The sequence below is a fragment of the Rousettus aegyptiacus genome, unplaced genomic scaffold (genome assembly GCF_014176215.1).
Source record: "Rousettus aegyptiacus isolate mRouAeg1 unplaced genomic scaffold, mRouAeg1.p scaffold_m13_p_1, whole genome shotgun sequence".
Lineage (NCBI taxonomy): Eukaryota > Metazoa > Chordata > Mammalia > Chiroptera > Pteropodidae > Rousettus > Rousettus aegyptiacus.
Window position 1 is genome coordinate 179,110,515 of NW_023416284.1, and position 17,836 is coordinate 179,128,350.

Here is a 17,836-nt window from a genome sequence, read left to right on the forward strand (position 1 = left end):
TTAATGTCCTTTAGCCCTTATACCTCTCATATGTGCTATCCTATTTCTCTAGTTTGGTCTACTTTTAACTCCTGTTTTGCTTTTTTGTTTTTGGTCAAAGTGCATTCTAATGTACTTAAGCTTACAAAAACTTCCTCTATTCTAAAATTACAGTCATTTTTCTTTTAGTTGTATTTTTATTTTTAAATTGTCTCTTCTTTTTACCCCTAACTCTTGAGATCATCTGGTTATTTATTTGGGTTTTGACGGGAACTGATGACTATAGGGAATTTACTTCCCAAATAGCTTAGCAACTGCCCAGCACCACTCCATCAATTAATCCTTCTCCCAACTTATTTGAGAAAATTACATATAGAGAGGCTTATATCTATTTTTGTGCCACTAACTTATTATCTATTTTTATGCCAGAATCACAGATTTCATTATAGAATCATAAAGTCTTAATATCCAGAAAGTACATCATACTCACTACTTTTTTCAAAATTTTCTTTGTTTCTGCCTATTAATTCTTCCAGAAAAACCCTTGAACATTCTGTCAAGATTTCTCTAAACCCCAAACTGGAGAAAAAACCTGCTCATTGACATTTTCATTAAAATGACATCAAACTAATTAGCTAATCTGATAAGAGATAGTAAATTTATAACATCCTGTCTTTTACCTGGAAATGTATTTCTATTTAAATCCTTTTCTTCTTTAGAATAATTTTTTATATTGTTCGACACATTTCTTTTTGTGTGTTTTTGTATCTTTTCTTTTTGCTCAACACATTTCTTAATAAGTTTGTTTACACATGCACTTTGTGGCTGTGAATGTTACTGATGGCGCACAGAAACTTCATTTACTTTTATCCTATGCCGGAGCATGCCTGGACCCAGTAGAGAGACCCAGTCCCTGCTGAGATAGACCTTAGACCCAATCAAATTTTAAAGAATTATTTCTTTAGCTATTTTCTATGATAAAACAATATGCTCTCTTATCATATTCATTTTCTCATATCGCTATAATTTCAGAGTTCCCCAAATGTCACAGAGTTCACATAAATGCACTAAGTTCTAACTGGCCTGAATTTCCATCCAAAAGCAGTACCATTAACCACATATTCTTAAACTGGAGTCAGTTAAGTGCTTTGGCCTACATTTTATTTTAGAAACTTAAATTAAAAATTCCTTATTTCCCTGGGAAGGAGAGAAATTATATATGTATAATATTTGTACATATATTTTTAAGTCTATATAAATCCACATGTTTTACTAAATAAAAAAAAGACAACTATGTATAAAAATAACCCTAAATTACATAGCAATATTCCCAATAAAATCTTAATTTTCTCAAACTTTTAGATTTTTTTAAAACAGTACGTGTTATATTTGTATATCAGCCTCAGAAATTGATTGTGAGATGAAATGAGTTATTATTTTCTACATACTTCCAAAAATGAATTTTAGTGAAAACGATATTAAAAATTGATCTGTTCTTATTCAGGTTTTAAAAGTCTAGTCACAAGCTTTTCCTCTGGAGTATATGTCACATGACCTTCATAAATTCTGCTCAGAATTTTCAAAATGAACATTAGATGATTTGCTGCAGGGAAAGACTTGCCAAAAAAAAAATGTTGCTTTAAAAGAGCTTTAGATATAAACACATATGCTAGTCACATGTGCATAATGAAATCCACATTTTTGCTCACTGCCACATTGTTTATGTTTTTAATTTGAATTAAAACGAAGGCACATGCATATGGAAGTTGAATCTGACAAATCACATTGTACTTATGGCATTTAATATCCCCAAGATAAAACACGAAAATTATTCTCTAGGTGAAAGCTATGTAACACATCTTATGCCTAGGACATGGGTGCCCCTTACATTCTAGCAGGTGACAAGAATGAATCTATTACTCACAGCTGCAGGGATGATCAAGAGCAACTGTTTAATTTGTCAGAAAGTCAACTGCATACCTAAAAAGAAGGTTCATGTTTTTAGTTTCAGTTTAATCTTGGGATGAATTTAATGCACATTAAACTGATATTTAAAAAGAATGTTCAATCTAGTTTTTTCCCCTACAGAGCAATCTTATCTGATACATTTTGATATGTTCTTTACATCATATAAATAGTGGCTGTGTTTTTATAATGTACACAAAATATTTTTTAAAGATTTATTTTTATAATTTCTCAGAAGTAGCTATAGCAGAAAGATGACTTGTCTATGTTATTTACTCGTTATATAAATGGGTCTTGAAATAACTGAGTTATTTTAAGAATTTTACTATGCTGTAATATGAAGATAAGCAGGGGAACCATATTACTATTTGTGTGTGTATATGTTATTCTGTATTTGCTTCAATCATTTTAATCAAATAGACATATAATATATACATTATTTTTGCTCATAGTGCCTTAATTAGTCTCACAATAATTTTATGAGACTGATGTTATACAAATGGGATATGTACCAATTTTTAAAAAAACCTTGATTATTTTAATCGGCCAAAGAAACTCAAGAGTAGACTATTTTGTCCACCTTAGCTTGTGCCTATTTCTACTTAAGAAGGAGAAAGAAAAATAAATGTTTACTCAGCACTTACTATTGCTCTCAACTCCCAGTCTAGCAAGAGACTCAGCTAAGAGAATACAAATAAGACATTAAATAATAATAACAGTGTAGGCAATACCTAACTGAAACCTGACCATTTTAAAGTCCTTTTGGGTTGCGATCTGAATCTGTATTATGATTAATGCCCAGATCCCCAAGCTAGTGGACAGAAATCCATTTAAATAGTTTTAAAAATAGCATTATTTATTCCCCAGATGTAATCCTAAGATGAACAGAGTGCCAATGATGAGCAGGTTGGTTAATCTCCTGTGCCTCAGTTTAACTGGCACAACAGCACAATATACCACCTCATAGGGCTGTAACAGGGGTTAAATGAATCCTAACCCTACTAACAGCATCTAGTTCACGGTAAGCATTCAAATGTTAGGTATCATTAATGCTAGAGAAAACCGACAGGCAGCGACTTTGGAGTATACTACCTGAGCGGCAGTATCCCTAAACTGGTGCTAGCTCAGTATAAACTCATTAGCTGCTCCCGAACTTCTGAGCTTAGCTACAAGCCCCGTTAGCTCTCAAACAGTCTGAATCCCTGGTAATGTTCTAATTCAAATGTTTTCCCAGAAGGAAGGCAGAATTTTACATATTTAATCATCCACAATAGTGGCTCTGAAACTTTCTGGTCTCAGGATCCATTTATACTTGGATCTCAAAGATTTCTAATTATATGAATTATATTGACTGATATCTAATGTATTAAAAATTAAGAAATTCTTGAATTTTACTTATTAATTCATTTTAAAACAAGAAACTCATTATAGGTTAATATAAATATATTTTTATAAAAATAATCGTCTGATAAAACAAAATTTAGTGCAAAGAGAGGCAGTGTTTTACATTTTTTGTTATTCTTTTAAATGCCTGGCTTAATAAAAGATAGTTGGATTTTCATATGCTTCTGTGAAATTGGATCTGTTGTGATGCTTTTTGGTTGAAGTATATGAATAAAATCCAGCCTCTCACAGATATGTGGTTAGAAAAGGGAGGAGTATTTTAATAGCCTTCAATCTGATGCTACACCAAGTCTTGACAAATAGCTTTCTAAAGGTTAGCTGTAATTCGGAATCTGAAGTCATATCAATGAATTCTGTACTTTGTTACATTAAAATCCATTAGTCTATTTTGCACTTTGACTATCCATGAATCATGATCATTCAGAAAATATTGATTTACCAGGTTATACATATCTTTCAAATGTTGACACCATTCATTAAATATTAAAAAATCACACCATTAATATTACTTTCAATCTCATCAGAAAAGCCTTTAAGTATGGAGCTGCTGTTAAACTCATAATAGCAGATACAAATTTCCTAAAACCTAATTTTCACTTGAAAGCTCAAATTTGATCAGTAGCAACTAATACTGACAATTGCTTGCTTGAAGAGACAGGCTCATTTTGTTCATTTTTAAGAAAATGTCTGCCAAATGCCCACTTCTGAATAACTATAGTTTGTCAGTAGTTCTTTCAAGTAGAAATGACATGCCATGAAAAAAAGCAGCTAGTTCAGCGTGCAACTCAACCACACAACCTCTTTTCCTAGAAAAAAAAATCTTTGATATAAAACAGAAGCACTTTATGTGAACTTCTCATTTCTTCACACAGATTAAAGAGGTACATTCAAGGGTCAAAACATGATAACATAATTTTACGGATGCAACAAGAAATTCTTATGCAATGGCTTTTTAAAAAAACACTGCGGGCGCACGGTAATGAAGAACACAATGACTGCTAGTACGGCTCAGGGCACGACCTTGATTATACCAAGACACCAGCGGTTTTACCCTCCATCGCTTCTGTACCATCAGTGCAAATGTTTCAGCATTGTCACGAAAAGTTTTGACTTTACAGACTCCCAAAAGGGTCTCAAGGATCCCCAGGCTTCTGAGGGCCACAGTTTGAAAACCACTGTGTTAGGCCATAAAGTGCATGTGTGATCATCAAATCTTAGAACAAGAATATTGAATGCAAAGTTGTGAACACCTGTATGTGTTTTTTTCCTGAGAAGGAATTCCTAGCTTTCATCAGATTCTCATAAAGATCTGTGACCCAAAGGTTAACGTGAAAACTTAAGCTTGGAAATCAAACCAAACTCCACTATTATAGGCCTTCTATGAGTCAGGTTTTACTGAATTCTGCCACGAGATATATTCTGCTCTGAATATATTCTACAGTATAGGGGGAAATGACTAGGAGGTTCATAGAAGTGATTTGGAAAGCTCCATATAAGCCCTGACATTCACAGAGGGATCCAAATGTACTTTTAATGTGGTCTCTTGCCATTACAGTATTCATAAGGCTTAACTATGATTATTAGGTTATTAAAGGTACATATAAGTGGGAAGGAAATTCAACTGGTTATGATTTTTCATGTAACTGTTCTAAAGCCAACATCAAATTGTAATTATATAATTATTTGTGTGACTGTTTAGTATCTGTCTCTTACACCAGATGCTAGCTTCCTGCGGGGCAGATATGTTTTGCTCATTTTTGTATTGCTTACACCTAGCTAACATAGTGCCTAACACATAAAAGAGTCCAAGCTAACATTTGCTAAAGCAATAAAGTAATGGATAAACCATATGGGATGGGAAGGACAGAGATAGTACAATACATAAGAACAAGTAACTACAAGCAAATATGAAGAAATTTCTTATCAACTAGGGAAATAAGCTACACAGTGATTGTTCAATCATGCTCATGGAGTAAGAGTTTCTGACTTAAGTAGTCATTTAACTGAGCACCTGCCGTGTACCAGACACTTTTCTAGAGAGGGGCTGCAGCAATGCACAAGCATGTATGGTCTCTGGGTTCAAGGAGCTGACATGTTTTTAACTAAGATGCACTTTATTTCAACATTTTAACATCTGAGATAGAAATGCCTCTTGCAATCAGCACTGTGTCAAGAGTTTAGTTGGTATCGCTTTTTCTTTCTGAGTGATACATAAAATATTGAGGCCTCTTACAACTGATAGTGAATTCCCTAGATTTAGACTAAAAGTCATGTTGTGAACCGGAAATGTACTGGATGAGCTTTCAAAGTCTTGTTCTGCTAAAATTTAAGAAAGCACATTTCTAATATTTAAGAAATAGCTGATAAAATTTAAGAAATTACTTCTTTTTAAATGAAAATAAAGACCACTTATTTAATTTGTGCCTTTGTTCAATCTTTGAGATGTATATAGGTTTGTTTCTAAAAGCTACATGAAAGGCCATCGATATTTTATTTTTCCTATGAAAAACAGTTCCTATTTATTTATAAACAATAACAATGCTATGAATAGATTTGGGGGTCACAAACCTTATTGAACCATTCAGGACTTTTCTTTTTGGCTAATGATAATGTTGTAACAAATCCAGCTAGCATTCCCGCTGCAGCAACAGTACCAAGGAAAATTCCACCTGCCGAGAGTTTGGGGCGTAGAGCATGGAGGGTGGGGAGAGAGAGTAAAGGGAAAAAAACCTTAAGTTAATAAGGTGTACACAAGTTGCAAGTACTACTTAAATTACATTCAGAATCACTTTTGAAATTCGAAAAACGAGGATAAACAGCTCTTGCCAAAGGTAAATGATAGCGGCTGTGAAATCTGCATGACGTAATGCCCTCTGGTTCCTGAGGTCATTCCGAGGTATCATTTCCAAGGGCAGAGAAGTCGCGCGGGGTCCCTTCGCCCGCACAGTGGCGTTAAGTTTCTCTCGGGGAGGATAAAGGAAATAGTGGGAGTTAGAAAAGGGAGGGCGCGAGAGGAACTGCAGAGGGGACGGGGGAAATGCAGCACACACAGAACCGCTCGCGGGACCAGCGCCCAGCCCAGAGGAGCCTCCGCCCCGCACGACCACGGACCGCCAGGCCGCCGGACCCCCCGGGCTACACTCAGGGGGCAAACCCAGGCGAAGGTCTCCCAGGGCGGGGCGTGAGTGGGAATGCCCGCCCCAGCGCAGGCACAGTCCGGGGTTAGCTCGCCCCGACACCCGCAGCTCAGCTCACCACACCTTTAACCAGGAAAAGCCGGTCCTCGGTGCATCCCGGAGCCTCCGACCCAGAGGACCGCTGCCCCGCGCCAGCGCCCGCGGCCTCCATGTTTATTAGCCTCCGCTACTGCGTCCCGCATCGACTGGGCCCGGGTGGAGTGAGAGCGAGGCGGAGGAGAAAGGTTCCGCTCTCACCCCTGTACCACCTGAATACCTGTCCGGGGACGGCCGCTGTCCCCAAACCCTCACTTCTCGCTGCAGGGCGGGGAAGATGTGGTAGCGGTGTCCCCCAGCCCGGCCCCGGGGACCGTGTCGCCCAGGCCGTCTCCCAGGGAAGGTCATTTGCTAGCTCCAAGGTAATGATCGCTGCCCTCAATACTGGGTCTGCTTGAGACAATGATCAGCCCTGACTCTAGGAGGCAGTGAGGGGTCGCAGATTGTGCCAGGAGCCCTGTCTTTACCTGGTTCGAGACTCTGGAACTCAGTTTCCTGATCACCCTTAAACTTTGTGCAAAGATTTGGGTGGGCGGCGTTAACATCTCACGATTCTAAGAAGCAGGCCTCAGTCTTTTCTTTGTCATATTCGGAGAAATTCTGTGACAGTCGTCGCTTAGGTGTGACAGGTCCTATCCGTGGAAGAGAGTCACCCTACCAGCTCTTCAGTGATGCGCCTCCTTCCCCAAGGTTTGACTGATCAGCCTGAGGCAGGAATGAAAGGCTTTTTTATAGCTGAACTGAAGCGAATGATACAACGCAGCGGGCGCTAACAGGGAGCTGCAAGGCTGAGCTCAAGCTGTTCTAGCGGGACAACGCTGGCGCCTCGCCGGCAGCCTGGTCTTCAGTCTGTAAATGACCATTGAGAGGACGAGGCTCCTAGTCTTGGAAAATCTTTTCAGCCTCTTAAATACAGACACATGACATCATCTTTTAAAATGAGGCAATCTGTCATTTGTTCACTCTGAACAACAACCACACAGCCATAAACTTCTTGAGGATGGCGATGGAGATCTTTATTAATTTTTATATTCCCCACCTCCCAGGGTATTACCTAGTTGTGGATAGTATATGAATATTGGTGAATGAGTAAATGAACGCATCAGTTTTTGCATCGGTTAAATGCAGTTAATTGCTCAAATCTGGGTTCAGGTCTGAAATCACTTTTCAGCTATGCGAACTTGGTTGGGTTATTTAGGCTCTCTATACCTCAGTTTCCTCATCCGCAAAATAAAGAAACTGATATATGTACTCATATGGTTGCTGTGAGAATTAAATGAAGCAATGTAAATAAAGAAGTTAGCATAGCGCCTGGCACAAATAAATACTCAATATATGTTAGCTCATGTATTTCAAATGGATGCAATCATACAGAATTTATCTAAACTTCGAATTCCTTGGAAACACAATGCCAGAGTCTAAACAGGCCCTTTAAACTGGTAAATGCTGTGCTGACTTGTTGAAGGTCTTAGGACTTAGCCTGCAACACCTTAGCACACACACACACCGAGTGCTTTCTATATGTCTGCCACTGTGCTAAGTACTTCAAATATATTACCTCATCTATCCTTCTCCATAAACTCAGATTAACTTCCTCAGCTCACATAGCCGTTATGTGGCAGAGCCAAGACGTAAATGCTGCTCTCTTCAAGTCCTTACATACCGCCCAGTGGTGCTCAAGCTTGAACTTGAAAACTGGAATCTCCTGGAAGGGCTTCTTTACCACAGATGACCAGCCTCACTCCCAGGATTTTTGACTCCGTTTGGTTAGGGCGAGGCCTGAGAACATGCATGTCTAATAAGCTCCCAGGTGTTGCAGATGCTGCTGGTTCCACTTTGAGGACATCTCTTTGACATGTTGCTACGGGTTACACTTCTTAAAATCTCATTTAACACTTGGAAATTTGTTCTCCCAAGATTCTTTAGAGATAAAAAGTGCTGACTCCTCAACTCTTCCTGCCTTTGCTGTCCCCACAAAAGTACAGAAACTTTGTATTTTAAGGATTTTCTTTCTATTTACTAAAAGGAACGAAAGAGTGATAACATATCTTTAAATCTAGGGACATTTCAGAGGCTGTACTCTAGAGGCTGGTTCTGTTTTGAGACACTAATTGCAAACATGCTTCATTCTTGAGGTTGCCGCTTACAAACTGCTACCTTCTTTCTGACTCCCCAAAGTAAAGGACAACTTTCCTCTTTCCTACAGGAAAGCTCACTTTCCCAGTAAACAGAGAGCAGACTAGGCAAACCCACGTAATCTTTGCCTAAGGTGAGCAATTTGCATTTCAAGGACCTTCCTCAAATACACACCCAGAAGAGGAGAGACTGAGAGCTCCTTTGACAGGGTGAGCTGGTGGAGTGAGGGAGGGAGTGTTGGGGGGATTATGACCCCATTCTTAACTGCGGGGTGGGTGGGCCCTTCCCCTTCCCACCACTGCGACTGCTGTCCCAAGTCCTGAGAGAAGGTGAATCCAGGGCCCCGGGAAACCTGTAAGGGGCAAGGACAAGGAGTCCTTGGTCCTGAGATTAGAACCATGTTCCAGGCACTCCAAGTTAGAACTCCTTAAAGAAAATGTATTTTAAAGACAGTGTTAACCAAGGTCTCATACTTTTACAGTGCATACAATTAGGTACCTCAGGTGCTGTCTGGTTGGTTAACTGGCTGGCTCTAGGAACTCCTGAATCCCCTGTAGTCCAGTTTCTATGGGAATGCATAATACAAGCTCCAAACAGGTGACTTGCACACATTTGCAACACAGTTTCTACAAGACACGAGTGCTAATTCTAAAACAGTAAGACAGGTATTTCCAAGCGTGAAAACCAGTGATGGGAAAGTTGTGGAACTTCAGTGCTCCATGTAATTAGAGCAGGACTCTTGTTTCAATGGAAGCCTGATTCCCTTTCAGGAAAAAGTAATAGAAATGTCATGCAAGCCGAGGAGGCTGCTGGGAAAGCAAGTTTTTCTGAGATAGACTCCATTGCTACTTTGGAGTTTGTTTTAGTCAGCTGAAGGTTCATGCCAGTGATATGTCTGACCACACACTCGTTTCAAGCCTTTTGGCCCTTGCAGATCCTATTTCAAATTTTGACAGCTAGAAACTTGTTATCATTAAAATTCCCAGAATTCAGGTAGCCCTCACTCGAGCTAGTTCCAAACACTGATGGGCTTTTTTTTTTTTTTTTTTTTTAACCCCTGTCTATTTTTAAAACATTTTCTCTTCAATTTCTCTATTCTTAAAGTATGAGGCTGAATTCTTTTTAAAATATATAAGGGTCACATATTGGTCATTTTTCTCCATGCTGCTTGATATAAGATAGTCAAAATATAGTGCAGAGATCTTTATAAGTTATTGACGAATTAAGTGTGTGCACAGAAGACAAGATCTCCTGGACCTTACACTGAATTATTAACAGAGATTAACTTGAAAAAAGTGTGAGGAAGTGCAACTTGCTAATTGTATTTCTTCTGGTGTCTGCCTTACTAAATAAAATGCTGACCAAAGTAACATTTTTATGTATTTCATTTGAAAATATTTTAATATGAGACATATTAATTTTGTGAAAAGGACAAAAAAGAAAGGAAAACAATAAAAAATACTTTAGAAGTGTATCATCTTACTTAAAAGAGGAATTTTTCTGTTTAAATAGAAGCGTTACGTAGGTTTCCAAAGCAACTCACCAAACTCTCCAGCAAGATATCCGGCGACAGCACCGTTGGAAGGCAAGGAAGCAGCAGTGAGACGCTCATGTTGGAAGGAGGCGCTGGGCTGGCAGAATCTGCATCTCCCAGGCTGCTGCTGTTAGAAGCCCTTGAATCCTTCCCAGTAGCTGCTCTGGATTCCCAGAGTTACAGCTACTTTGACATGCACTACAATCAATGTAGTGCAATATAAATGGTAAGTGCGGTAATAATTCCTCCTCGGTGAGCCAAAGCTCAAGTCTCATTACTCACTTCCGGTATCTCATTGCTTATCTCTTGGAATTGTATTGCATAACTGTCTCAGGTCGAATAATAGAAGTCTGCCTTCATCGCGGTAAATGAACGTCGCCATTATAGACTCCTTCCTTTCAATTTTTCTTTATTGTAGAGAATATCTTTCCTGTCTCTTTCTATGCTATCAGTTGAATTGTAACCGTTAACGATAAAGCAGAAATCTCTTTGAAAGTGGTTATATTTTAGAAACCGCTAGATATTTTCTTATAAAAGAGTGATGCATATAACTTCCTTTAACTGTGTTCTGTCTTGTTGTGAGGATCAAACATGATCACAGATGTTCAAGCATTTTGTAAATTGTCAAGTATTCTGGCAGTATCGAGCATTATTATCTTTAGTCCTGTGTGTATCCCAATGATCGAAAATCTCTCAGTCTCTGCCAAAAGTAAAACGTATTTCCTTGTATGCACTATTATTTTGCTGGTATTTCACATACAGGCACATGTGTTTCACCCATATTTCCTATTAAGATCCATAATATCAATTACTGTGTTATTAACTGCTTACTAAATTTATTGTGTTTATTTTGTATTAATTACCCTCTCCTATTCTGATGTATTAAAAAGTATAAGCTACGAAATGACTAAAAACAGATCCTATAACATGTATGATGAACTAATGAAAATGTCTTGATCAAATACTGTGTTTAGGCCGATTTCTGTTTTCATCCATTCTGCAGTATTAACTGAGCACCTACTATGCTCTTGGGCACTGGACTGACTTTGATGAACTAAGGAGACACAGCCCTTGGCTCATTGAGCTTATAATTCCATTACTTTCATTTTCTGAGTGAGAATTTTATCAAAGCATCTTTTTGTTTCAACCTTTGTGGGCGCTATTCTTACTATATTTCTTCTGCTTTCTACCTTAGTAAGTAAAATATGAACTAAAGCAACATTTTTATTTCTTTCTTATGAAATCCGCAGTGCTTTGGGTCACCCCTCTGCATATCAACTGTTATCATCCGTATGGATGGAGAGGGCCTAGGAGACTGGTCTGAGCCTGTGCTGAATCCACACTGAGGGGTCTCAGAATTCAGAGGGGGCATGCACGGCAGAGTCTAGTTCCCAGAAGTAAGCTCAGCATCTGAGGCCCCTGCAAATGCCTGGCAAGCAAGTAGGCTTGTTCTGGGGCACGAAGCACATGCCTCGAGTGTCATGGCAAGAGAGGTCTGCAGTGCAGGTGATCTAGCTGTGAGATGCAATGGAAGGGTTCCTACAGAGAGACCACGGCGTCACGGATGCGGGACAGGGAAGGGCGTTCAGAAATGCAGGCAGGCAGGCCGGCACCACCAAGAGATTCATCCATGGATAATGGCATCCTGATCCCGGGCAGACCTGAAGATCCGGAGGTGGTAACTGTGATTGCAAGGCTCAAACCCAGTTAAAATACCGAGGGCACTGAAATGAGAACAGTCAGGAGCTCAGCTATCAGCCCCAGAGTGCTGTGGTGCTGAGTCAGAAAGGTGAGTTGCGAGGTCCATAAACAGACTGTGATTCCGGTCAGGATGAAGGCTTGTCTGCAGGTGGGAATTGGTTCGTCCCTACAGGGGTGGGGGCCTGGAGGAGAGGCAGGGGAAGCAGATGGGGCCCCTGCCTTTAGTTGTGCAACTTGTTCATTTGAAGAAGGGCCTCGGGATGGAGTGGGGGGGGGGGGGGAGAGAGGGGAAGGGGACAGGTGGAGCTGGAATCCAGCCTTCTGCTCACCAAGACTGTGCTGGTACAGGGTTGCAACTGCCCTGGGAAGGAGTACCTTTTTTAGTTCACAAAAAGGCAACACATGGGCAGTTCTGGCTTTGGAAACATATTTTAAAACTGGATATTCAGAGGCTAGAAACCAATTTAAAATATTCCTGCTGATGAGGGTGTATCTTGTCCCTCAAGTGTATTAAGGCAGAAGAAAAAAATCTTGAGAAAAATTCTGAAGCATCCAGGGCCAGAGTCTCAGAAACAATTGCATGATTAAAAAGAAGTGTATATAGATTCAAAATGCCTTTGGGATTTAGAGAATAAGTCAGAAAAATGTCACTTCTGAAGAGTGCCAGCATAGTCAAACTACTTGAATTTACATTATTTAAAAAATATGTATACATGGACTTTGGAAAGTTTTCAAAAATCATTCTGGCTTGCAAGCTATTGCTCTCTGCATCACAAAAAGAAGTATCTATGGTTACTTTTCACTGGACAGTCTATTTCCATTTCAGTCACATATTCAACTGAGATTTGACCCCTTTGATTTACTCTCGCATAAAAAAGGAATGACCTCTTAGAATGTGATTATATAGCATGGCAAAATATTTCACTATATAGTAAATTACGTGCCATTTAAAATATAGTGTTTTATTTAGGTCAACTGTACAGGGCCCAATGCCTTTTATAAAACGTTCAAAGCATTTGATGGATCCATTGCTGAGTGCACTATAAATAAATACAACCTCAAATTCCAGACAATAAAAATGTGCTAGAGGATACATCAAAGCTACTGCCATTAATGGTGACTTTTTCAAGGTGATAGAAAGAGCCTGGACTAGTTGTCTGGAAGCCAAGGGCTAGATCCCAGCCCTGCGAGTAGTGGGGGATGATTTTCTCCATGTTTCTTAATATGGACTTATACTTTCCTCCTCTGTAAAGTGAGAGGAAGATTGAATAGATCAGTACTCTTTAAAGCATGTTTCATGACATGCCAATTCCAGATGCTGTTAGGGATCACAAATTTTCTTTTCCTCAGGGCTTCTCGAAGTCTTCAGGAGGACACAGTAAGCAGTGATTCTGTATGTTATTTTCACCTCCGTTTACCAGCATCTGGTGCACCTTAGACTACAGTTTGAGAAATACTGAACTAGTTGGTCACTAGGATTCTTTCTACTGCCCCAAACTCTATGATCCAGCTATTCTGTTTAGAGGACAGAGAGCAAGGCCTCTCCTTCCTTTTGCAGCTCAAGGTCAGGGCTAAAATTTAATGTCTCCGCTCTGCCATTAGTCTGAACCTGAAGGGTGGTCGGAAGAGCAAGGATCAGATCTCTTGGGGATGTAGGGTTTAATTCTACTGAAGCCAAAAATAATATCTCACTTTCCCATGTCAAATTTAGACTATTCTTCACATTCTAAGAGAGAAGAAAGAGCTATTTGTTGGGGGGCGGTGGGGGGGAGAGGTATGGGAAGCCAGAATGGTCATGGATGCTCTACTTCATTCCAATTAATTAGGAAGAAAAATGCAGTCCCTAAAGCACACTTTACATTGGTAGAGTTGAAAAAACCAAAATAGACTGACTTACAGTAGAATTAGACTTACTATTTCAAGCCCTGCTATATATCTATCCTTATTTGGTTGCTTTTCACAGAGTTGCATGACTGTGGAAATGAGAGTGACCTTGAGAGGTCATGTAGCACATGATCTTGTATCCAGGAAGGATTTCACTCAGATTCTCCTATTACAGATTGGGCAGCAGGTCCCTCTTAACTCCTGACTGTAAAGCAACCAATCGACTTGGGCACATTCTATCTTACACATAATTTCTCTTAAAGGAATTTAGTGCGCTGTGGTTATGGGGTCAGAACATCCTGGAGAAATTCAGTGATGTGTTGTATGCCAATCACCTCCTCAGCTTCTGAGGAAAATGGCTATATGACCCAGTTACCCTGGCCAAAGGAAAATGGCCCAGGATCACCTCCAGACCTAAAGACAGTCACCTGTCGGCCAGCACCTCTTTATTGCATGGTTCACCCCATCTGCAACGCATCTGGCAGCGTGTGTTTTGACTCCTCCTCCTCTTCTGAAACTCTGCTATCCTCCTCCGCTGTCCTGAAGCTGTCTTTTAAGGTCCCCTTTTCTCCGGCTGCCACACTGTAGCTGGAGTGATCTGTCATGATGCTGTCACTAGCAGCTATGGCCTCTTTGCTAGAATTGGAAAAATATGCACCTCTTTCACATAAAGTTGTTTTACATTAGCAGATCATTGAATAGCTGTATGCTTTCCCACTCACACGCCCTCCAGAAGCCAAGGCCCCGCGGCGGCCATGAGCTGAGGGGCTGGCTATACTTCCCATCATTACCTGTGGTCAGTTCTACCCCTACCACTGCCCCCAGCCCATAGCGGATTTCACTCCAGGAGTCATATTTTATCCCAGGTCCCGGCTTTTCCCTGTGTACCCTGCTCTATTGTAATGCTAAACCTATAAACCAGATCCATCACTGATGGAGGAACAGAACTCTGGGCAGCATGGTACTCTTATTTCAGTAGACATTGGACAAAGTCCCTCCTTTCATGATTTTATCAATAAGGTTGGTGTACTTAAAACTGGTTGGGCACCTATGCGCTGCCGTATTGACTGATGTATCACCTGGAGGGAGAGACCTGAGGGATGCTACTGCTCTCTCTCCACAGCCCTGGCCATTTCAATGAATCTGTAGGCAACTTGGACCCAGAGCCCAGAAGGCATGCTTATTAAATCTTACGGGAGGCACAAAGCAGGAAGGTTTAGTTATTTAACAAATGAGACGAGTGAGAGAAATGTCTCAAGGTTGCATGAACAGACCAAAACAAAAGTGAAAAACAAAATGAACTTTAACAGGGATAAATCAAATTTTCAGAAAATACACGAGTGTAGGATGGAGAGATTTGGCCTAATTCATTCCTGTGACAAAAGCACGGACCATTCAGTTGCCAACGATGCTGAAACAGTGAAGGTAGTTGTGTGCCTGCCTGTGACAGGTCTCTCCACTCGGTTCCATCCACTCTGGTACTCCTTTAGGGAGCATCCTCAGCAAAAAGGGCAGGTGTCGGGAGAGTAACTTGGACGGTGGGAACTCTTAAGTGTGTTATTGAAGAAAAAATAGTTGAGGGAAAGTGCTAAAGAAGGTAGAATCTCCTGGGAAACATATGGAGAAACTAGACTAGGTAGATTCTGTCCCTATAAATAAGAAGCTTCTAAAAATTTGAAATGTCCCCAAAATGGAATTAGGTACCTCGAATCTGACTATTTCCTATTACTAGGACTTTCTGTGAGGAAGTTGGGTTAATACCTGGCAGATGTGACAGAGAAGAAGTTCCTGCCTGGTGGCAGGTTAGAACTTCCGAGAAGGCTTGTGCTGCAGAATGTGGACTAACTCAGCTCTGCTGTCAGTGAAAGATGGTTTGGCAGGAGAGCAAGAGCGAATTTATCTCTAGGGGAAGAACCTCATTAATCAGGCTTGAGTTTAATACGGTGTAATGAAAAATACAGTAAGAACCGTAACAGGAAGCCAGATAATAAGCAGAATCACTTACTAAGGCAGATTAAGTAACCAAACGACAAATAAGGAGAACTTTCAGAATGAATCGAGGGGTCAGTAAGGTGGCTCATCTATAAGATCGATCTTACAAACATCTTTAGCTTTCCCATGTATTAGCTACAACTAATTAACATACAAAACAGAGAAAAAAATATCCCACCATGTGATGATCACAAAATTTACTGACACTTGAAAGAAGAAGACTCGACGGCAGCACATCTCTGGTTCAGAAAACTTAACTGTTCAAGCTGTCGATTCTTCTCAGCCAATAAATTTAATGCATTTCCGGTTGAAATCTGAATGGGATCCTTTAAAAAACTTGACAGAATGATTGAAAAATTCATCTGAATAATAATTATTCAGGAATGGTCAAGAAATTTTTGAAAAAGCAATATAACGAGTGGAGACTTGCCCTGCAATGTTGAAATGCATGATAAATTACATCGAAGTACCCGCCATCGCACAGGAGTAATTAATTAACTAGATCCATGGAACAGAATAGTAAGTACCAAAATGGACTTAAGTGCATCTGATAGCTCAGTAACCCTTTAAGATATTTCAAATCAGTGGAGAGAGTCAAAAAATGATTTGGGGACAACTGGCCAATTATTTGGAGAAAAAAGTCTGAATTCTACCTCATGTTACAATGAGCCCATAAAAGCGGTGGAAGAAAATACAGACGGCTATCTACTGGAATACATCCTTGAGTTGGGGAAGAACTTTCCAAGCATGAAACCAAAGGAATAAATATAAGCCGATATGACCATGTAAGTCTTAAAACTGCTCTATAGTGGACAGTGTAAATTTGCTCGCTTAATTCCACCTTCCCTTTGCCCTTGCCTGCCCCTCACTTGCTGCTGGGAGTGGCCATGTGACCGGTTTTCACCCATGGGCATAAGTTAGCTGGTGTTGTCTCTTCCTGCATCTTCTCTCCTTCTGCCTGGAATGCAGACCTGATGGCTGGTGCTCAGCAGCTGTTTGGTTATCATCAGATGATAAGCAGGAGGAGGCCAGTAGAGGCTGGGATGTGAGCCCTCACATTGTCTGCCCTCTGAACCAGTTCCAGCTGCTGCCTCTCTAACAGGAATTTGTCATGTGAGATAATTAGTCCTCTTTCTTTGAGCCGGTAGAGTGGGTTCTGTTATGTAAAAGTCAGATTCATTCCTGAGTCTGAGCTTAAGCCAAAACACCATATTGCAATAAAGGGAAAATAACAAACTGAGAAAAACGTTTACAGTACATATCACGAAAGTTAATTCCTTATGAATATAAAGACCCCTATAATAAATAAGAGATAAGAGACAGATATTCCAATAAAAATGGGCAAAGAATATACATAGGAAGATTTAAAAATAAGAAAATCAAATGTCTAATAAATTCATGAAAAAGAAAATCCAGCTTCACTAGTAATCAGAAAAATACAAATTAACATAACAACCTAATGATTTATCAACTATAAACATTGGCAAACACTGGAGCAATTATATCTTCCGGAAAGTGATCTGGCAAAACGCCTCTGGAGTCTTGGAATGTTCACGTCCTCTGGAAATCGATGCAGCGAAATGGTTAATGAAGTGCAAAGGTCTGCTGCCAGGGAGTCTCTTGCAGTGCTGTTGGTAACTGCCAAATTATGAAGCTGGAAGAAGTGTACAATAATGGAGCTCTGGTTAAATAAATTATGATCGCCCCACCTAACAAAAGTACGCTTCCATTAACCTACTATAGTAGAGGCAGATTTGTTGACACACAAAGATATTCATTATTCATTACTCATTATTAAGTGACGAGCAAGTTGGAAAACACCTCAGAAAGGAGGAAACCTTTCTATTTTTGTTAATACGTATGTCTGTGTGTTTATGTGTGTGAAAAACGGCATGGAAGAAAATCACTCGAGGTGTTACTGTCATCCCTGGGCCTGGTCCACATTGTCTGATTCTTTTGGTAATAAACATGCATCGCTTTTGAAATAGGAAAGTCGTTACCGTAAAAA

At 39.9% G+C, this 17,836-nt stretch overlaps 1 protein-coding gene across 4 annotated transcripts in view; it reads right to left on the reverse strand.

Moving 5' to 3' along the window:
- TMEM242 (transmembrane protein 242) overlaps nucleotides 1-6,795 on the reverse strand; it is a 34,176-nt gene extending 27,381 nt beyond the window's left edge. For 2 of the 4 annotated variants that reach the window (XR_004951439.1, XM_036223120.1), the window contains exons 1-2: nucleotides 6,609-6,795; nucleotides 5,917-6,017 (exon numbers count right to left, since the gene is read on the reverse strand). Coding sequence is in view for 3 of the 4 variants with exons in the window: in XM_036223120.1 (XP_036079013.1) it covers nucleotides 5,917-6,017; nucleotides 6,609-6,696 (189 nt within the window). In the remaining variant the exon portion in view is untranslated. Of the gene's footprint in view, nucleotides 1-5,916; nucleotides 6,018-6,174; nucleotides 6,580-6,608 lie in introns of those variants that run through there. The other 2 variants (XM_016162895.2, XM_016162896.2) reach the window with 2 other exon arrangements.
- Between the last annotated feature and the right edge of the window lie 11,041 nt (nucleotides 6,796-17,836).